Source organism: Cavia porcellus, unplaced genomic scaffold (genome assembly GCF_034190915.1).
Source record: "Cavia porcellus strain 051 isolate PalLab524CR breed Dunkin Hartley unplaced genomic scaffold, mCavPor4.1 scaffold_18, whole genome shotgun sequence".
Classification (NCBI taxonomy): Eukaryota; Metazoa; Chordata; class Mammalia; order Rodentia; family Caviidae; genus Cavia; species Cavia porcellus.
In genome coordinates, this window is record NW_026947501.1 from 18,152,922 (window position 1) to 18,176,585 (window position 23,664).

Here is a 23,664-nt window from a genome sequence, read left to right on the forward strand (position 1 = left end):
ACAGGCAACTGGTTGTAACCAAGGAGGGCCAATGCACCCTGCCTTCTGAATACAGGGAATATGTGCTATTGTCAAGAACTGATGCCAGGGATTTAGCTTAGAGGCATGAGCACCCCCCTGGCAAGCAGAAGGTCATGAGCTCAATCCCCAGTATGAAAAAAAAAAAGAATTGATGCTTCTGATTACTGAAGTGCAGACAAAAAGCCAAGGGTACTTTAGTGTTGTACCTGTATTACTTTTGATAGTTCTTCCTTCTTGGTTGAGGTGACTGCTAGGAGATTGAAAGGGATGGCATCCTTTTTTTTTTCTTTTTTGGAAACCATATATTAAAGACAAAGACATTGAAAAGCAAATATAGATGTAGGAAAAATTATAAAATCCATGAATACCAAGGAAAGAAAGGATACAGGTTTGGAAAAGACTGAGAAGATCTTAAGTTTACACCCAGTAGGATGTTTGGCACACAGCCTAAAACAAATTTTTAAAATCTCAAATCTATCACAAACTATAGTAAGCCCTAAGGGAAAGGGAGAAGCTGATTCCCAGAGATATCACATGATTAGATTCAAATATCTGATTTTCAACAAAAAGTATCACGTGGCATATAAAGAAACAAAAAAGTTTCTGTTTCCCATTCAAAGGAAAAAAAGACTTGATGGTAAATCTACTACACACATACATTAAACCAATAGTCCTGACACGTTCCTGTCAGCTTGAACCACTGAGGGTACAAGCATGATTGTCCCATTGGGAAACTTGTACAAATGGATCAGATCACTTTTATCAATGTTTTCACTAATAAAATTAATAAAAAGTCTATATTTGTATGAAATAGTTGTTTTAACTTAATTACTGCCCAAATATAAATTTTAACATGATTCCATAATGTCTAATAATGTTAATTTTGTAACATCAAAAAGTCAAAGGGGCAAGGGTAGAGCTATAAAGGAGAAGAGTTTTATATGTTGTTGAAGTTAAGCTGTAATAAATCCAAATTAGAGTATCATAAACTTAGGGCATTAAGTGGAATACCAGAGCAACTGCAAAGAAAGTAACTAGAGAATGTAAATTAAACAAAAAGAGAAAGGAATTTAAACATTTCACTATAAAAAATAAAAACAAAAAAAGACAGTAGTAATGTAGAAAATAAGACAAAAGTGTGGCATACAGAAAACAAAAAGTTAGATAACATAGGTAAGTCTATTCTTGTTAGAAATAATTTTAAATGTAAATTAAATGTAAATTACCTTGACCTTCCAATTAAATGAGAGACATAGGCCCTGCCAGACATGGGCATCAACTGCTGTCTCTTAGCACCTTGGTTTTTCTCAACACAGGGATACATAGGTGAATGCCAACCACTAACCTGATCAAGGAAGAGATTGACTCCCTGGAGAAGTGATAAGCTCAAAAGAGTCAGATGCTACAGGAAATATAATGGATGAACCCATAGTGCATATCCAAAGAACTGGATACTGGGTCAAATGAGCTAGAACCTTCACTTCTAAATAAACAGAGATGGTTGGATTCTGGGACAGAGGCAAAGACCAATGCTTAGACATACATAAAGGATTTCTTTGAAAAATAGACATTAAAGAGGTCTGTATACTACCAGCAAACATACCCATTATAATTAACCCGCAAACCTCAGCACAGAAAAAAAAACAAAAACAGAAACATGAAATGCCTCCCCAAACTCCCAACTCCCCCAAAGCCAGTCCAGGGAATATCAAGGGGGGAGGAAATCAAAAGCCACACAACAGAAATATCTGAAAGATTATCAGTGGAGGTAGCAAAACAGATCAATAAGGTGCTTCATGAATTCAAGGAAGATATAACTAAATAGATAATGATCCTAATGAAAGAAATGATCAGCAAGTCTATAGAAGACACAAGGAACTGACAGAGGTAAAGAAAGACACCAATGAACAATATAGAAATCGATGATTATGCCAACAAATTAGATAATCTAAAGAAATGAATGAATTTCTAGAAAAAACAAGACTAAGTCACAAAGAAATAAAAAATCTTGATACACATATAAGTAGTCAAAAGATTAAATCAGTAAAAACAACTACCTTCTAAAGAAAAGCCTTGTAACTGACAGCATCACTGGTAATTTATATCAATCACTTAGAAAAAACAAACAACAAACAAAACAAAACAAAAAACCAATGCTTACCCTTCTCAAACTATTCCAAAAAATAAGATCAGTACTGTACTAATACCAAACCCGGACCAAAAATTCTAATAAAACTAAAGACCGCTTTCTCTTCTCAATATTGATATAAAATTCTGCAATACTAGTAAACTGAATTCTTCAGCATATTAGAAGTGGATTTACACAGAAATGTACTTATAGCAGCACAATTCATAATACCCAAATCTTGGAAGCAGCCTATAGATCCATCAGCAGATGAATGAATATAAAATACATACAATCAAATAATACTCTGCCCCACAGAAAGATAAACTTGAATCATTTGTTGGAAGATGGTTATACTTTGAGAACCACAATGTTAAGTAAAGTAAATCAGACACATAAGCTTAAAAATCACATGGTTCCTCTTACCAAATTATAAATAAAAAGCAAAATAAAAGATAATAGGAAGTAGAGAAATAGATCTTTCTCAAATGGAGGAGAGGCAAGAGATGGAAGAAGAGAAGATGGGAAGGAAAAGGAGGAGGATGAAAAAGGAATTGAGAGATGTGTTACGTACATGTACCAACTCCACATAAGGAAAGTAACTATTATATACTAAAACATGTACTAATAAAAATGAAAATTAAATAATCTTTATCCCTAGAATGTGAAGGTAGTTCAACATATGAAAATTGATCTACATAATGTACCACATAAACAGAATGAAGGAGAAAAACCCACATTCTCTTACTAGAACAATTATTTGAAAAAAATCATCAGCTGTTCATGACAAAACACTCAGCAAACTTATATCAGGACAAGCTCCCTGAACATAATACAAGCTATATGTAAAAAAGCAATATTGAAAGACATGAAGCTTTTTCCCCTAACATTAGAGACGAGGCAAGCACAACGGTTTTTGCAACTCCTGTTCAACACTGTACTGAAGGCCTATCGAGACCAATTAGGCAAGAAAAATAAAAGACATTCAAGTTTTAAAGAAAGATGTAAAACTGTCTATTTCAAATAACTTGATCTTATATGCAAAATCACATACATGTAAACAGGCCACGAGGGTAAAATGTTTTATGTAGTAAATGTATTTCTAGCAAAAGATCAGAAAATAAACTTAACTCACAAAACTCAGTTGCATTTCTATATACAATGGTACCTTGCTTCATGAACTTAATTTGTTTTACAATTTTGGGGAAGATGGCCCTGTTTGTTTTATGTGTGGAAGATAGCTATGGTTATGTTTTTCACCCAATGTGGAATTTGTGAATAGAAGCAAAAATTTTGTCAAATACTTTTGTTTGACAACTGGATTGTTTGGGAACAGAAGTGTTCATGAACTAAGGTATTACTGTAGTAACAATGAACAATCTGAAAGGAAATTGTGAAAAAAATTCCATTTACAATAGCTCAAAAAGAATAAAATACTTAGGAATTAACTTTCCTATGAAATTGAAAGACTTTTATAATGAAACATTAGTGAAAGAAATTAAAGACATTCATAAGTGAAAAGACAGCCCACGTTCAAAGACCAAAAGATTTAATATTGTTAAGATGTGAATACTATCCAAAGTGATTAACAGTTCAATGCACCACTATCAAGATCTCAATGACTTTGTTATAGAAATAGAAAAATTCATAGCAAAATTCATATGATCCCGAAGGGTTCCAGGTAGCTAAAACCATGTTGAAACAGCAGAACAAAGCTGGAGAATTCACACTAATTTCTAATTTCAAAAATTACTGCATATGTATTGTAAACAAAACAGTATGTTAACAGCAGAAAAAAGGATATACAGATTAATGAAACAATAAAAAGTCCACAAGTAAAATTTTCCCTTACATGATTTTGACAAGAGCACATGATTTTTGACAAGGATCTGGAAAAAAGTTTACAAATGTAGACTGCCTGCCACTAACTGCTCCATATCACTTGTTTCCAGGTATTTTAGTACAAGGTCAAACACTTTTCTGTATATTTATTGGTAATTTGTGGTGGGTTTTTTTTGGGGGGGGACTGCTTGAGTGTTACTTTTTTGGGGTATTTTATTTCTTTATTTTTAAAATTAAATTTATTGATACATTTTAGGTATACACAATGGCCACATTCATTATAGAGAATTTGAACCTATATGTGACATAACTTGATTCTGTTTTCATCCCATTTCCCTACCCTCCCTTTTTTTGTAAATGAGAGGGAAGAAAGGTTGAAGATATTTTATTTTTTATTAGTTATAAATTTTATATATTAGATATAACAAAACTTATGGTGCAAACTGCAAGTCTGTTCGACTAAAATTTATCAAAACTTTTCTCCAGTGATTTGGAATGCTACCTTTATTGTACAATAAATTAATATATAAGCATATGATTTCTAGGTGACATATCCTAGTAATTAAGAACATAGATTCTAAAATTGGGCTGCTTTGATTCAATTCCAAGCTCTCAGATAAAGACTAAATTTTAAAACATTCAAATCTCTATAGTTACCTAAAATCCAGCATTGTTAATCTGATCAAATTTATAGTATATAAAATGAAGTACTACATAAACATTTGAAAACTATTATGAAATATACACTAAAAACTCTACGAAGTCATTACAATAAGCCAAATACTTTACAACTTTTAACCTATTTGATAAAAATAAAACAGTGATTTAAGACAGCATTGCTACCAATTCATGGGTAAATAGAATAGAGGCAAATGGAGTTGGAAAAATTACACAAAATCACATAACTAATAAAGGATACCAGAAATTGAATCAATATGCCTTGGATACTTAAAAATAAAAAAGAAGTCAACAGAAAGCCCTGGAACCTGCAGAAATTGGCCTGAAAGGCTGCTGCCAGCGCCAGACCCAAGCCTCTCTGTAAGTCAGTGCCATTTGTGGACTGCAGAGGGACACAACTAGGCTTATAATAGGGAGGAGTTCCCCACCCAGAAACCGTATCTTTTTCCTTTTTTTGTTGGGTTGGGTTTTTATTTTCTTCTGTTTTATTTATATTAATTCTGATGGCATGAGCAGTTATTTAAAAGATAGCAAGACATGTTATGGAAGTCATTATGTATTTTCTACTTGTTTTGATATCCTATATTGCATTCATTGTTTTGTTTTTATTGTTTGTATTCTATTACAGTCTGTTCAATTTTTAATATGCCCAAAGGTGGTATTTGCAGCTATTTTGAAGACAACAAAGGCATTGTGGTAACTATGTTGATTTCATAAGGTTTGGAAGTCTTGTATTACTTATTCTGGTTTACTTTGATTGATTCTATACTGTTTAATTTTCCTTGGTTTTATCCTCTTTAAAATTTAAAAAAAAAAAAAAAAAAAGAAAGAAAGAAACTGGCCTGAAAGCACTCACTTCTTTATCTGCTTTGATACTTTTATCGAAGAGCCTTGTCCCTTCTGTTTATTCTTTACATTGCTGTGTAAGTGATCATTCCCACAACAAGTAGTCAGCAAACAATGGCCCATCATAGTCTGACTAAATTTAAGGATTTTTGGGGGTTAAATCATTGAAAAAAATCACAAGAGTTGTATCATGTGACAGTGGGAAATTCTGATATTCAAATTTCAGAATGTGGAAAAGGAATTTCATAACAATGCAGCCAAACTTAATGTATATGTATTCCTGATGGTTATTCTTAGTTTACACTGACAGTGTTGAGTAGCTGCAACGGAAACTGTATGCCTTGTAAAGTCTAAAATTGTTACATGGCTCTTTACAGAAAAAGTTTAAAGATCTTTGGTCAAAACTATGATATTATTCTTCTATTTAAAACCTTCAATCAGCTTCCCATAGCTTTTTTTTTTTTTTTTTTTTTTTTTTTTTTGTATTTTTGTATTTTTACTGGTACCAGGGATCGAACTCATGACTGCCTGCTTGCAAGGCAGGCGCTTATGCCGCTGAGCTAAATCTCCAGCCCCAGCTTCCCATAGCTTTAAGAGTTAAATTCTAACTCCTTTATGTGGCATGTAAGGTTCCTCTAGTCTCGGCTCTCTGCTTTCTAGCCATATCAGTGTTGTCATATTGCATGACTTGTATCTCTTTACCACTCATAGATTCTAAGGCAAAACCACCATTTTCAGGTTAACTAATGCTTTGTGATCACTTTGGTGTTATTTTTAGTCTTTTAGAAAGAGATATTTTTAACACAGAAAGAATCTGTAATTAAGTATAGTCTAGTTTATGTTATCTTACCTCTCAAACAAAATTTCTTAGTATATAGGCTATATACTAAGCCTGGTTAGATGGATTTAAGTAGTAACACTCACTTAAAAAAGCATAATAAATTCTTATAGATGGAGCCTCAAATACATGTAATAGGTTCACAAATTTAAAACTGAACTCTAAAAATTCAATGCTGTAGTTTGATTTTCTTAAAGCAGACTTTGATTATGAGCAATGTTTTATGTGATGAATGAAGATACAGCATTCTGAATAAAATGAATCTACTTTAGTAAATAAAATGAAATTAAAACCATTCCTTTACTTATTTTAGGTTTTTATCTTTTATATGTAAAAATCTTTATGTGTTAGAGTTAGCCTATCAGTAGAAAGTCTATTCAGAATAAGATTTGAACTAGCATGGAGACTTTATAATGGTATTATGCTAAACTGAGACTAAGCACTAAAACAGATGTGATTTGAAATAAAGTTTAGAAGATGGCTTTGATGATTATGTTTGTTAACAAATAAAGCAGAATCACAGAGCAATAGGTAATATAATATAAAACTTAACTTCTCTTGCTTAGAAAAAAGTCTAGGATTGTACATAAAAATTAAAAAAACAAAACTTACTTTTTTAGGGTAAGTAAGCAAGAGATATCATGGAAATTTAATGGGATCAGAAAATCTAACAAAGTGTTATTAAATTTTTGACATTGTGATGTCCTCGTGTAGATTTTTGATGAAAATGAAATCTTAAAATATATTATGTCTGCTTCATTAGACACAGAAAAATACAGATGACAATAAAATGTTCATACTTTTAAAAGTAATTAGAAATATTTTTTCATGGTCAATGAAAGTAACTTTCAGACACAATTGGGTATGTTCAGGGTGATACGGCCATAGAATGATATACAGTTAGAATTTAAATATTAAACACAACCCAAAATTAAATGATCTAATGTGATGGATGTATGCTAGTATCCAAAACATGAAAGCTTAATTTAAATTACAAAATGTCTTTTTGCTGTGAAAAGATTCTAGTAAAAGGGTCTTACAGAAGTTCTTGACTTCAAGAAGATTTTGTTCTACTGTTTCTTTGATAATAAACCACAATGGAGCACAATATACTGGAAAACCAGGAATGGACCTAGCCTTTGCTCAACTGACCCCACTGTCATAGAAGATATAAAAACAAGAAACATTGATATAAGCACAAGGATCTATAAGGAACTGGTCAGTTTTAATGTTATATAGTTGATAAATGGAAGAACTAGAGTATATGTGAATTTTATAACCCTTTAAATTCCCACTGATCTGTGGTCGTTTTAAAAATACATATGATCACTCTAAGGGGCCAAAGCAGGAGGACCACAAGTTTAAGTCTCACCTGGGAAAATTAGCAACTTAGTGAGACCCTGTTTCAAATATAAAAATAAAGTGTGTAGGAGGAGAGGGGTTGGGGTACAGGCCCTATGGTCAATCCCCAGTATCATGAAAATAAATAATAAAAATATATGTGAGAACATTCACAATTTGTTACTTCTCACTAAAAGTTAAGCAAAAAGCTGAGCATATTCAAGATCTATAGGAACTGTTTGTCTTATGCTCTGGTTTCTGTATTTCACTTTTTCAAAGAATGGATTAGAAAGACATTTAAGTTTATTAGATAGAAAGGTGTCAACTCTGCACATCAAGGTACATGAGGAGAAAAGTTCATAAATTATAAATTCTTAGAAAACACAAAAAATCCTTTGGGTCCATCAAGGAAAATGTCAGCAAGTCTAAACATACTAGATGGCTACTAACCAGTTTCATGAAGGTGAAGCTGTAAGCCAAGATGGAATAATACTTTCCCACCATGTATCTAAGTCTACAAATGACACTAATCCCTTTTAATTGTTATAAAAGCTGACAACTTCCTCAGCCTTATAACTAAAGGCACAAAGTTATCTCTGCGAATGACTTACCATAAACAGGTCTCGAGCACCAATGTCAACAGCTAGGAGAAATGCCTTTTCAAATCTCTGGTACCTACAAGGAAGAAAAGAAATGTGTGTTACATGAGAGGAGAAAGCTGTTTGTATTAAAGTATTTATTTGCTACTGTTTTCATTTTTCTGATGGAAAAATATTGTTAAACAGAGGGATTTAGCCTGCTAGAATCTTCCATAAGGGAAATGTTATTCAATTTATGAAGAGTAACAGCACAAAGTCTATGGAGGTTGTAAGCCTAATTTCCAAGGATAAGCATAATCTCAAGTAGACACTGCTTACAAAATGTTTTTCACATTTTGTTGTGTTTTATAAGAGAAAATTATGGTAATATTGAGAATCTAGGATAAGAGCATGTAGTAATTACATCACTTATACTTTTGGGTTTCTGAGGTATAAGATGAAAAATCAAATATTACATTATAAAAAGTACTTCATATTTGTGAATTTAAAAATTACAGACTATAATATATTTTAAAAACTATATTATCTTTCTAATGTTTCTCATAATCATATTTTCCCTGAAATATAATTTTGCAAATTTCTTTGTTAAAGCTTAATTTTAGGCTGAGATGAATTAGAACAATGTACACTTTAAAGAAATCATCTCTACATAAAGTTTAAGATCTTGAGAGAAAACCATGTCATAAATATATACTTAGCACAAGTATGTGGAATGAAAGCTTGCCTTTATTTTGTTTGGGTGCTAAAATTCATACAGATATAATTGTCAGTTTTTCTGATTCTAGCTAGGAATGAGAAGTTATTCTCTATTCCTTAATCTATACTGCAAAACTTGATGGTAAAAAAGCTAATGAATCTCAAGTAAAAAATAGCAAGTTTTCAATATTATTAATAAAGTACTATATCCTATTAGTGAAATAAAATGATTAAAAATGAAATAAATAAGGCTTACTAATGTTATATTTTAACTGTGAGATATAGAACTTGAAACACTTCTGGAATTTCCAGCAGTTTGGTAACTGCTACCCCCAATTTCCCCCTTGCCCTTGTTATTAATTAATTATAATTAATATAATAGATGATCAGACTATTGGCTTTAAACCCATAAAGTCAGTAAAACACTCACACTAGAAGGATTAAATTGTATTCCACCTCAATAGCTACCATGGCAGCCTGTGTTTCTCTGGAATGAGGCCTAAGCTTGCTAGGCAAATGCCTTATCACTGAGTTATATCCCCATCCCACTTACCCACTTTTATCATTACTGTGTTCCCCTGAATCTTCTTAGCTATAGAAGTTCTGGAGGCAATTATGCTTATTTTTGTAAAGAAAGAATATCCTGTGACTGTAAGATTAATGCTTTACTATATATTCAACGAAGATGGAATGTACTAGGAAGAAGTCAGAGAATTACTAAGGTGTCCAAGCAGAACTTCCATTTACTGCCATTTTACATTGTCCTACTCCTTTTTTTCTGGCAGTAGTAAGATGTCTAATCATTAAAATTAAAGAGCCTTTTTTTTTTTTTTAAAGACAGGGCTTTTCTACATAATTCAGGCTGGCCTTCAACCGACTATGTGGCTTAAGCTGACCTTGAACTAATGGCAACATTTCAGTCCCCAGTGTGCTGAGATTACAGGTATGTGCCATCATGCCTGGCTAAACTGTTTCTTCTTTCATCTTTTTAAAAAATTTATTTTAAAGAGAATAAAACCAAGCAAAATAAAACAGAATAAAGCCAATCAAAACAAACCAGTTTAAGTGACACAGTACTTCAAAACAATAGGAAATCAACCATGGTTACCATAACCCTTGTTATCTTTAACATAGCAGTACATACCTTCAGACATAGTAAAAATCAAAAACAAAACAGAGTAGGACCAATAAAAACAAAACAATGAATGCAATAAAGGACGTCAAAAAGGACAAAAGCAAATACAAAGAAGCTACCATAATACATCTTATCTTAGTAATAGCTGTTCATATCATCGGATATAATAAAATCAAACAAACTGAATAAAACCCAACCCAACAAAACAATGAAAAAAATACAGGACTTCAGAACAAGATGATAGAGAATCAACAGTGGCCACCACCTTCAGAAGGAGATCCCTCATAGATGCTACACTGCCTATTGTTATCCTCTGAATAGATTGATCAGATTATTGGCTTTAAACCCACAAAGTCAGTAAAACGCTACACACTATAAGGATTAAATTGTATTATACCTCAATAGCTACCATTGCAGCCTGTGTTTCTCTGGATCAGCCGGTCACTTATGGTGGGGGAGGAGGCTGGCTCCTTGTTTCCCAGTCCGCATGCCAGAAGGAGCTGGCATCTGGCTCTCCCCACAGCAGCCTGTGCATGGTGCTGATTCACAGGGAGGGCTTTCTTTCTTTTTTAAAAAAGTTTTATTTAAAGAAAGACTAAACAAAACAGAAAATGGGTAGAAATAATACATATGTTCAGAGAAAAAATAAATAGTAAGAAATCACTAGTTAATGTTTACATACTGTCCTTTTACCAATAATGGTTCAAGATACAAAAGTGGTACATAATAAAGTGGGAATTCAAACAGCGAGACTGCAAACAGTTCTGTTCAACTATCCAACAAAAACTTAGTAATATGGTTGTCAATCCTATACACTTAAACATACATGCAGTTATCCATATCTTCATTTATGTTGGGATTAAACAAACTAAAACAGGCTAAAGTCATTAGGAACAAGAATAATAGTATTGTTGGATTTCACATCATGACACTCTTGGGTCAGCACTGGGTACTGTAGTGTTATTTTTTAAAACTTTATTTAAAGAAAGACTAAACAAAACAGAAAATGGGTAGAAATAATACATACTTTTAAAGAAAAAATAAACAGTAAGAAATCACTAGTTGATGATTACAGATTGTCCTCTTACAAATAGTTATTTAAGATACTAAAGTGGAGCATATAAAGTGGGGATTCAAACAGTGAGACTGCAACTAGTTCTATTCAACTATCCATCAAAAACTTAGAAATATGGTTATAAATCTAATACACTTAAACATACATGCTGTTATCCATATCTTCGATTATGTTGAGATTGAATAAATCCAAGAAGTCTAATATCACTCTGAACAAAGAATAGTACTATTGCTGGGTTTCACATTATGACCCTCCAGGATCAGCATTGGGTACTTTAGTGTCTCCTTTTCTTCCAAGTATCTGTTCATTTCATCATGTGTCATAAGATCAGTTTTCATAAACTGTTTATAGATTCTACACATGCATGAGTCTTAACATGTATTTCTATCCTTTCTATGTTAGAGGGAGAAACAAAACAAAGCAAGACAAAACAAAACATATTCCCAGAAACACATGAAATGAAAAAGACATATAAGACTGTTGTACAAGGAGTTCTACCATGGTTCCTGTGTTGTCTCTAGTTATCTTCAATAGAATTGGCTATATCATTAGACATAGTATAACCAAATATATCAGTACATAACAGTATTAATAAAAACACAACTTTGTACATAGTATAAAACTTCAAAAGCAGGCAGTTATCAAACTAGAATGTGTATTGTAGTCTTGTCATCTTCAGTGTAGTTACCTATACTCTCAGACTTGATACTATCAATCATATCAGTTTTTAATAAAATCTGTCGATATCAAACAGCAATCACACAAACCACATGTAACTAGGATCAGTCATAATAAAACAGTATAAGTCATACAGGGCTTCAGATTAAGTTAATAGGAAATTAAAGATGATTACTGTGCTATATCCTGATGTTTTAGGAATAGCTGTCTATGCCCTCAATCTAATGCAAGTAGACAAAGTGGGACAGAATAAAATCTATCTGAGCAGCGTGGTGCGAATAATGTAGGTTTTAAATCCTGATATACTATTAACAATATCTTCTGCCACCTTTTTTAAGACTCTCCCTCCCCTTTCACTTCCCCAGGGTACACTGTGCATATATGGGTCTGAGCAAGACCCTTGATTTTAAATGGGGGGGGGGGCAACCTGCTATTTACCTAAGTGGTTCCAAACCTTCTTTCTCCTGGACTTGATCTCTAATTGTATTCCATTACCTATTAAAGCCTGTCTTTGCAACCTATCCACAAACACTGGTCTAGCTGCCCCTATTACTCTGCGGTTCTCTGTCACATAGAGCATTGTTTTCTCATATTGGATTTTTAGTCTATGTACTCTTTTTCATGTTAATTATATTTTTTACAGATAGCATCTCAGTGGACCCTGCCCCCTGATCTACTCTACTCCATGTGTGGCTCTCTTTTTTAATTTAGTGTATCAAGGCCATCTATACTAGAGATTATAACCAATCTTCTCTGCCTCATCTCTGTTATGCTCTTTTGTTGCCATCAGTTGTCTGCTTATCTTCTTCATTTTGTTTTCTGCTCCATTCATTGAGGATTCTCTGCCACTGTTCCTGAAATCATAGTACTTTTCTCTCTCTCTAAAATGCCATGCAGTATTCTCTGCAGAGTTGGATTGGTGGCTGCAAATTTCCCAAGTTCCTCTTTGTCTTGGAAGAATCTTGTTTATCCATTAATTTCTAGAGATAGTTTTTCAGGGTATATCAATCTGGGTTGGAGGTTATTTTCTTTCAGGGCTTGGAATATTTTGCTCCAGGCTCTTCTTGACTTGATGGTTTGTGTCAAGAAGTCTGCCGTTATTCTGATAGGTCTTCCTCTATAGGTGATCTGTTTCTTGTCTCTGACAGCTTTTAATATTCTATTCTTATACTGAATTTCTGGGATCTTGATTATTATATGCCTGGGTGTAGCTCTGTTTTGGTTGTAGGTGGCTGGAGTTCTATACGCCTCATACATCTGAATATCACTTCCTTTTCCTATGTTTGGGAAGTTTTCCTTAATTATTTCTGTGAATAGCCTTTGTAGTTCCTTTGTTTGTACCCTTGCTTCTTCATTCACATTCTTTATAATCAAGTTGTAGATCTTCTAGTCGTCTTCTAGCCTCTGTATTGTTAATGCTTGGTTCCTAATTATTTTTATAAAGTTTTTCCTTTCATAATCCCACATTGCAAAACTATCCTCCAGTTTGGATAATCTATTCTTAGTTTCATTTAAGCAGATTTGCCATCTTTCCATAGTTGTTACTTTACTGGTAATCTCTTTGAATCTGCTTCATGTATTCTATATTTTCTTTGTATTCTTCGTCAAATGGTTCTCTCCTTTGTTTTAGTTCCTCCCTTCTTCCATCTGTGTCTACCTGAGGGGTGCTTGGCATCTCTCTCTCTCTTTTTTTTTTTTAAGACAGAATAAAGCCAACTGCGACCATGTAGTGAAATTGGTACAGAACTTCACAGCAGGTTACCAGGATAACAGTAATAGGTATCACAGTATATTTCATTATCTTTACAATAGTTGTTCTTTCAATCACGTATATCAAAATAAAATGAAATATAGAACATTATAGAACTTATCAAAACAGAATATTGAATACAGCAGTACCATTAAGAATAAAGCAAAATAGTAATAAAAATATTTGCCTTCAAAGAGATGCTAGAAGGAAATACCCTTTATCTGCTATGGTCAACCTCGCAAGAGATGCTCGGATTTGTGGTTTCTATTTTCTAATGGGGGGCTAGGGGAGGGGAGTATGGGAAGTGGGATGTTTGACTCTAGGCCGTGCACCAGTAGGTTCACTATTGCTTAGCAGGGAGGTGAGCTGGTTGCTTGGTTTCCCAGCATCCTAAGTTCCAGCCTGGTGTGGATCTCAGAGGACACTGGTAATTTTCCCCCTAGAAGGGCCGCAGTCTCTACCATATCTTTTATTAATCTTCTTATATCTTGCTTTACTTGGCTAAATATTTCACTTTTAAATTTATCTATGAGGTCCCAAAGATATCTCTTTATGTCCCTGGTGCCGTGTCTGATACTGCATGTTTGCTGTTCTCATTCTCCTTATATTTTCCTGTCCTGGGTCAATGTTCTCAGGGTTGGGACATGGGGACTTTTTGTTGTTGCTTCCTCTTCCCATCTTTTTCTTTTTTTCCAGGAGGCCCCAGTTTCTTTCTTTGTTGGTTACAATTCTTCTGAAGCACCACTACAGTGTGCCAGTGAGTTGCAGACAGGGGCAGTGTATGCTGACCCCTCCCATTCAGATCAGTCAAGCTGCTGATGTCTGCACTGTATTACTATGTGCCACCTCCTCTCCGGATCAAACTTCTGAGGCTTCACTGGGTTAGTGTGGTTAGTGTGCGCCTCTGCGTAGAGAATTGATTTTGGATAACCTATTGAGTCTCAGCCAGGTCACGTGACCCAGGTCTAGCTAGCTCCACCAATCCCGTGCGGGAAGGGAACAAATGACTGAAGTCGCTTCTGCCCTTTGTACTGCCAGTCCTGCCGGGTCCCAGAATGTTGTCTGCCAGAGACCCCGTTTCTGTGGAATGGCTCCACTCCCGTCACTCACCACTGGTCGATGCAGGTTCCCCACCAGCTCGGTTCTCTGTTCAGCTGGCCGACCCCCGACCTCAGTGTGACTGCATCTCCAGTGAGTCAAAGCTGCAGGACCTTGGACAGCTAGGTAAATCACTCACTGTGGTGGGAACACTGAACCTTTAGCTGTTCCAATACTAGCACTGGGACTGTATGTTTAGTTGGTTCTTCTCACCTTAGTTTCTTCTTGGGACGAGAGAATTCCTCTCCCTCTATTCGGGGCTCCCCATGCTGTATTATGTTGAATTCTAAGTTGACTATCTCAGGGAGCCTCTGTAGCCAGCTGTTATCTATCTGCCATCTTTGCTCCACCCCCACGGAGGGCTTTCTTTTTAGTGACTTCTTGTTCTCTCCCTCCATATTCATTGAATGGAGCTGACTCATGGGAAAAGGCTGATGTCTGGCTCTCCCCACAGCAGCCTGTGCATGGTGCCAATTTGCAAAGAGGGCTTGTTTTTGTTTTCTACTTTTTGGTATCAGGAATTGAACTCATGACCTTACACTTGCCAGGTAGGCACTTGTGCCACTGAGCTAAATCCCTGGCCCTCTTGATGACTTCTTGTTCTCTTCCCCTGAAGTCTGTGAATCCACTGACTCAAGCGAAAAGGCTAGTTTCTGGCTCTCCCCTCAGTGGCCCACACATGGCACTGAGTGACAGGGAGGGTTTGCTTCTTGGTCACTTCTTGTTCTCTAGACTGTAGCTTTTTAATCTCTTTTCCTAGTTCATTTTTTTTTTTTTACATTACCTTGAGTTCATTGTTTTAGGGTCTTTTATATATTTATATTCACTCCAATCTTAAGTAACCTTAAACTGTCATAGCATTGATAATCAATTATATAAACCAATCACAGATCTACACTTCTAAGATCCAACTCCTCCTCAGCTCCAAACTATTTCTGAGCACCTAAAACTTAACCTCACATGATCATTTTAACATTACTTCAGCAATCATACATAAGACAAATTACAATTGGAAAGAGCAAAATTTAGGGAGACCATGAAGGATGTACTCATTATCTAAGGTGAAACATCTAAGGTGAAATATAATAAGTATAATGATAAAATGAAGAAACTGGGAAGTGGCATTTGGCAATATGATGAATCTGAAATACCAAAAAGAATTCTCAATTCGATTTTTAGAAAATACACGTTAAGGTACATCTCAAGAATTCTTAAAAGGAAAAACTCAAGAGTGTCTCAGTCAAAACTGTAAACATAAAATCCAAACAATCTTAATTGACAGAATCCAGAGTAAGGATCCCAATTAGACAATAAATAATTAAGAAAAACCAGTTGTATAAATGAAACAAATTAGCACATATATTAAAATATTTTTGACACAGGGGAATTGGTAGAGAATTATTTGAAATTCTTCCAACTTCCTTTTAATCTATCTTCTATTTTCCTCTTCATCTGTATGTATATATATTTCTTAAGTAAGAGAAAAGAAATTTTTGTGCTTCATTAGTACACATTTGTGGTTTATGTTTACATTCACTTTAGAAAGTAGGGACATGTACTTAATGCATCTTTGTAATCCTCTTCCTTTCCCCTCCCTTTCTTTTCCTCTCCTTTCTTCTGATTTTATGAAAAATAATCTACCTCACTCCAGAAAAATGGGTATAATCAAGAAATCAACCAATTAGAAATACTGGCTGGGCTGGGAAGGAAAATGGAAGGGAAATATACTGGGAGGGAAAATGGAACTCCTATCCATTGTTGGTGGGAGTGTAGACTGGTGGAACCACTGTGGAAATTAGCGTGGAGATTCATCAAAAAACTATGATTACAGGTCCCATTCAACCTAGCTATTTACCTTTTGAATATTTTCCCAGAAGAATTAAAAACATCATACCACTGTCATATATGTGCAGCTATGTTTATAGTAGCACAATTTGTGATAGCTAAATCCCATCAACTGAAGAATGGATAAAAAAGATATGATATTTCATACAATGGAGTACTACTACTCAGCTGTGAAGAAAGATAAACTGAGGTTTTTCTGGGTAAATGGATGCAACTAGAAACCATAATCATAAGTGAAATAAATCATACTTGCATGTGTAAAAATCATATAGACTACCTCATGTAATAAACTGAAAGAGTAAATAAGTTCCAAAAAGTACAATAGATATTGTTAAAGGGAAAGAAACTGCTCAAAAGGAAAGAACAACTGGGATGGAGAAAAACGGGAAAAGAAGGAAGGAGAAAAAAAAGAAAAGAGTCTCTCTCTCTCTCTCTCTCTTTCTCTCTCTCTCTCTCTCTCTCTCTCTCTCTATATATATATATATATATATATATATATATATATAAAATAGAGAATTTGTATGACTAATTCTATTAGTTCATGGAAAAAAATTGCCAGTGCTTATATTATTTGATATGTTTTGCATGTCTGTATCTTAAACTCGAGGTTGCATTGAAGTCAGAGATCAGTGAGCCTGAAGACCTTGGCAGGAGGACACGTCACAACAGAGAACAGAGCCGGCTTGGAGATCTGCACTGGCCCACAGTGAGTGCTTGGAAGTTGGTCCTCCCGTGGGAGGGTGTGACTGGCTGGGCAATACCTTGGAATCAGGCAGGACAGGCCTGAACCCAGAACTGTAGTGGCTTCAGTTGGCCTTTCCTGGCATACAGCAGATTGGTGGGAATGGCTTGGAATGGGTCCTGTGCCTTTTTGGGACACAATAGCCATGGATGAAGTTGCCCCCAAAGTTGTCCCAAACTGGTTCTGTCCATGTGGCACACACTAATGTGGTGAAGACTCCAGTGGTTGACTGGCTCAGAAGGGAAGGGCCAACCTGCACCGCCACTGCTTGTACCTCAGTGATCAACAGCAAACTGGAGAGTGCAACAATCCCTCGCCAGCATACTTCAGAGTAATTGTAGCCAATACAGAAAGGGTTTAGGACTTCCACTATATACTTATCTGGAAGAAACCAGAAACATGACAAGAGAAAGAAACAAAAAAGTCACCAGCTGCCAACACAAACAATATGGGTCCAGGAGAGATAAACACAGAACAGATCGAGGGCAGCATACCTACAGTATTGAGAGCAGCATTGGCTGACATAAAGAAATATCTTTGTGACATTATAGAACTCAAAACAGAAATACTAATATAAGTAAAGCAAGATATAAGAAGATTAATAAAAGAAATACTAAGCACCTCTCAAGAAGGCACAGATGGAAGAATGGAGGAGCACAGAAAAAGAAGGGAATCCTTCAGTGAAGAATATAAAAAAACATCTAGAATACATGAAACAGATTCAAAGAGATTACCAGGAAATTAAAAACTCCATTGAAAGCTGAAAAGACTGCTTAAAAGAAACTAAAGATTGACTATCAAACCTTGAAGACAGGTTTGCATTGAATGATCATGAAAGGAAAGTTCTCTTAAAAACAACAAGGAACCAGGAAGTAACAATACAAAGGCTAGATGACAAGAGGATCTATAACTTAAGAATAAAAAATGTGAGTGAATAAGCAGGGGTAAACACAAATGAAATACAAAGGCTATTCACAGAAATAATCAAGAAAAACTTCCCAAGCATAGGAAAAGGAAATGATATTCAGATATATGAAGCATACAGAACCCTAGCCAGCTACAACCAAAAAAGATTTATACTCAGACATTTAATAATCAAGATCCTAGAAATTTAACACAAGAACAGAATATTAAAATCTGTCAGAGAAAAGAAACAGGTCACCTATAAAGGAAAACCTATCAAAATCATGACAGACTTCTCGACACAAACCATCAAATCAAAAAAAGCTTGGAGTAAAGTATTCCAAGCCCTGAAAGAAAATAACCTCCAACCCAGATTGATATACCTTGAAAAACTATCTCTCAAAATTAATGGAGAAACAAGATACTTCCATGACAAAGAAGAACTGTGGGAGTTCATGACCACAATCCAACCCTACAAAAAATACTGAAGGACATTCTAGAGAGAGTTAGAAAAAAATACCAAGATTCCAGCAACAGTGGCAGAGAGGCTTCAATGAATGGGGCAGACGGTGGAATGAATGGAAAAGTAGACAACCAATAGCAGAAAAATAGCATAGCAGAGATGAGGCAGAGAAGGTTGGCTATAATCTCTAACATAGATGGCCTTGATACACTATCAAAAACAAACAGCAGAGTAGATTAGGTTAGGGTCCATTGAGATGCTCTGTATAGGAAATATAATCAACCTGAAAGAGGGTTTATGGACTGAAAGTCAAAGATGAGAAAATAATACTCTATGTGACAGGGAACCAGAGAGAAATAGGGATAGCTTGGTCCAGCAGCTGCAGATAGGTTGGGAAGTCATGACACTTTTGTGCATTGGAGAACTACTCAGCTATAAGGAGGGAAAACCTTGAGGCTTTTGTAGGTAAATACAACTTAAGATCAAGGGGTAAAAAGTTTCAAGACTACTTAGGTAAACAGCAGGTTGTCTCCCTGATATAAAAACTACAGGAGTTAGTGGGATCCAAAATGTACAGTGCACCCTATGAAAGTGAAAGGAGAGGAATTGTCTGAAAAAGGAAGGCAGAGGACATTGTTAATAGTGTATCATGGTTTAAAACCCACATTGTTCTTACTGCTCCATTTAGTTTGGTTATATTCTATTCCAGTCTGTCTACCTGTACTAGATTTGAGGGCACAGACAGCTATTCCAAAAATAGCAGGATATACTATGGTAACCATCCTTAGTTTCCTATTAACTTAATCTGAAGTACTACTTACACTGTCTTATTATGACTGATCTTAATTGAATCTGGTTTGTTAGATCACTGTCTTGTCTTGACTGATTTTATTGAAATCTGTTATGTTTGATAGTATCAAGTCTGATAGGCAACTAGTCTGAAAACAATAAGATTCACAAAGATACCCATTCTGATCGACTATTACCTGCTTTTGGAGTCCTATAATGTCTCCAATGTTTTGTTTTTATTGATTTTGTTCTGTACTGCTATGTCCAATTTTACTATGCCTGAAGATATAATTTTATCAAAGATAACAAGAGATATCATAGTAACCATTATAGATCACTTTGTATTGTGATTTTAATCATGTGCTATGTCCATCCTTTTGTTTTGAATGACCCCATTTTGTTTTTTTCCTCATTTGGTTTTGTTCTTAAAAACAAAAAAAAGAAAAATAGCTAGCATGTAACAAGGCCAGGGAGATAGCTCAGAGGCATAAGCCCATGAATGGCAAGAGGAAGGTCCTAAGTTTGATTTCCGGTGTTAAAAAAAAAAAAAACTGTGATGTAAAGCAAGCATATAACTGTAGAACTCTATTTTGTTATAGTGTTATAATGAGAAAGATATACACTCTTTGAGATATATAAAAACTAAGAGCATGTAACAATTCTTCAATAAAGGAATATTTACAGGAGATATGAAGTGGGATTAAAATATATATTGAATATTTAAATTTAAACATTTTATTATAGCAACAGACACACTGCCATCAATCCTCTCAGAACAAACCCCATCATTTTAAACACACCCCTTCATTCTTACCACTTTCGGGAGCACTTCTAGAAGTCTTCTGATGTATCTTTACAAGATGTAATGAAAATAGAGTAGATTCTACTGCTAAATGCCATTTGATGGAAAGGTAGACTAATAACACATTGTACAGTGCATCACCATCCACATTATCAATGAGATCTAGCACTATAGACTTCCGGATCTTACCCAAACTCTAAATGATCATGAGAAATAAATATTTTTATTTTGAATCATAACTTTAAGGCTGCCTCAACAGTGCAACTGAAACAATATAAAGGACTGTCAGAACTGCTTTCAAAACAGCAAGAAGGATGGGCTAAGCTGGGCATGGTGGCTCCTGCCTCCAGCACTTGGGAAGGAGGAGGTTGCTGTGAGTTAGAGGCCAGCCTGGGATACACAGTGAGTTCAAAGCCAGCCTGATCTACATATCAAGACCATCTCAAAATAAATAAATAAATAAATAAGAAAGAAATAAAATAAGGTGGTGGAGGGATAATTATGGTCAAAGTGAACAGTGCCTGGGGAGTTAATGTTGATCTACCTCCTACTATAATAATTTAAGAAAAAAATTTAAAACATTAACCATATTTTCTCATCCCATCTTGTAACTCAAGAAAAAGGAATATAAATTCATAAGGTCTGAGAAACAAGAAAGAATAGTTTTTTAAAAAATTACAGGGGCTGGGGATTTAGCTCAGCAGCATAAGCACCTGCCTTGCAAGCAGGCAGTCGTGAGTTCGATCCCTGGTACCGATAAAAAGGAAAAATGCAAAAAAAAAAAAAAAAAAAAATTACAATAAAAATTTATTAAATATATACAAAAATATCTTGATATGTTTAAGTTAGAAAATAATAACTAATATACACCCATAAAGTACTACGATCCTTGTTTTTTGTAATGTTGAAAATTTTAATGTTCAAATTAGGAAACAAAGTGAAATTTCAATGGTGACAATGAAAAAAATACATAAATTGCTACAATGGCATAGGTAGAAAGGTTTGATTATTGTTTTGAGACTAAGTCTTCCCATGCAGTTCAGGCTCACCTTGAATTCACCGTGTAGGCCAGGCTGGCCTCAAACTCACCACATTCCTCATGCCTCAGCCTCTCAAGTGCTGAGATTATAGGCAGGTGCCACCACATCTGGTTACTAAATGCAGTTGAGAGTGATGAAAGAGAACAAGGAAAAGTTTTAAGGAATATTTTTTAAAAATCAAGAAAAGAAAGAAAGCACAGGAAAAAAGAATAACTTAAATAGCAGAAACAACTCAATATAAAAAAATCATGAAGAAGCCAGGGTCTTCCCATGAGCCAGCGTCTGCCATGAGGAACAGGAGGAGACTCAGCAAGAAGATGAACCATGCCTTCCTGTGAGCTAGGGTCCACCATGGGGAATGAAAAGAGACTCAGTAATAAGTTGAACCATGACTTACTGTGAGCCAATTGGTGTGTGGGCTGGGAAACCAGAAGAGCATCTCCCTATCCCTGCTGGAAGCAACTGGCTGATTCAGAGGAACTCAGAGTAAGATGAAGGCAACTGAAGTGAAAGGAATAGCTTGATGCTTGTATTATTTGACTGATTTTGCAGACCTGGGGCTGGTGGTCTAGACATCTTTTTGGAGGATGGTTGTGTGGCAACTGTGGGGGATTTTCTTCTGCCTTATTTTTGAAATCCAATGTTTTGTTCCATTTTATTTTTTGTTTTATTCCTGTATCTGGTAACTTAAGCAACTATTTTGAAGATAACAATATGCAGCATAACAACTAATATTAAATTCTTATTATCTTTTTTTGAAAATTGGTATAGCCATAGGTTGTTTTTCGTTGTTGTTGTCATTTTGCTATTTTTTTTTTTTTAGGTTTATTTGCTTCTTGATTTTTCTGTTTTTTCTTTTTTCTCTTTAAAGTAAAAAAAATCATGTAATAGAGTAAACACTCCAATTTAAAGATGGATTATTAGAGTAGAAAATAGAATACATAATTATTTACGATATACATAGGTAAGTAATACATTCACTTAGGAATTAAAAAGTCATCAGTAAAAGATGGAATCCTAATAAAAATTTTTAAATACTTAAAAATAAATGCCAATATTTTACAGAAAATTTGAACAAATAAGGAATTAGAAGAGAAATATAAGCCTTAACAATTACAGAAAAAAAGGTTGAACATTGAGACATACAAGAATAAAAGAAAAACAGAGCTAGAGCCTGTCACATGGCTGCTAGGCATGACAATACTTAGAGCCAGAGGGACAGTCTTTTCTCCGAGGGCTCCTGTGATATCTTAAGTCTTGGCCTCTCCCTCTCCCAAAGGTGACAGGAAGTAGCAGTATCCTAGAATGCTCACCCTTCAAGTTAGAAGATGACTCCACAGGTATAAAAAATTCATTCACTGAAATCATAGAAAAATTTCCAAGTCTAGAGAGAATTCGATATTCAAAGTATAAGAGGTATATAGAACATCAAATAGCCATGACCAGGAAAAAAAAAAAAATCTCTCCACAACACATAATGAAAATACCAGAATTTCAACGAAGTAAGAGAACACAAAAAGTTAGTTAATAGAAAAACAGTAAGTAATTTATAAAAGTAAGCCAATCAAAATAACAGCAGATTTCTCAACATAAACCTTAAATTTCTGGAGAGCTTAGAGTCCAGTTTTTACACTATGCAAATAAACAAATTAATGATTCAGACTTTTTGTTTGCTTTCTTGTTTTTTAGAGACAGGATCTTGTTAAGTATTTCAGGGTGGCCTAAAACTCACTATGTAGGCCAGGCTGGCCTCATACTCACGGCAGTCCTCCTGCCTCAGTCTCCCAGGTGGTGGGATAAAAGTCATGTGCCATTGCCAGCAAATGTTGACTTCCATATCTTACAAAATTATCCTTCAAAATTGATGGAGAAATAGCAGAATAAAACTAGAAATCAATAGCAATGAAAGCACATAAACTATGTAAACACATGGACATTTCATAAAAATTAAATAATTAATGGATTGTGAGAAAAATCATGAAAGAAGTTAGAGTTCTTTAGGTCAGAAGATAATGGAAACACACCACAACCTATGGGACATGATGAAAGCAGTTCTAAGAGGAAAATGTATGGCTGTGAATGCATACATAAAGTAAAAGCACAATCTCTAGTAAGCTGAAGATGCTTCTCAAAGACCTAGAAAAACAGAATCCAAATCTAAAACTAACAGGAAGGAAAAAAGTATAAAAATCAAAGCAGAAATTAATAAAACTGAGTCTTTAAAAATACAAAGATCAATCAAAGTTCTTTAAAAGGATAAACAAAATTGATAAACATTAGCAAAACTTAAGAGAAGGAAAGTAAAAACCTTATCAATGCAATTAGATATGAAAAAAATCACAGTGAACCTACTGAAAT

The 23,664-nt window shown here is 34.7% G+C and overlaps 1 protein-coding gene across 7 annotated transcripts in view; it reads right to left on the reverse strand.

Annotated features, from left to right (window-relative positions):
* Wdpcp (WD repeat containing planar cell polarity effector) overlaps nucleotides 1–23,664 on the reverse strand; it is a 313,989-nt gene that overhangs the window by 98,698 nt on the left and 191,627 nt on the right. For all 7 annotated transcript variants that reach the window (XM_063229505.1, XM_063229504.1, XM_013150055.3 and 4 more), the window contains one exon: nucleotides 8,303–8,366. In XM_063229505.1, coding sequence (XP_063085575.1) covers nucleotides 8,303–8,366 — 64 coding nt within the window. The remainder of the gene's footprint in view (nucleotides 1–8,302; nucleotides 8,367–23,664) is intronic.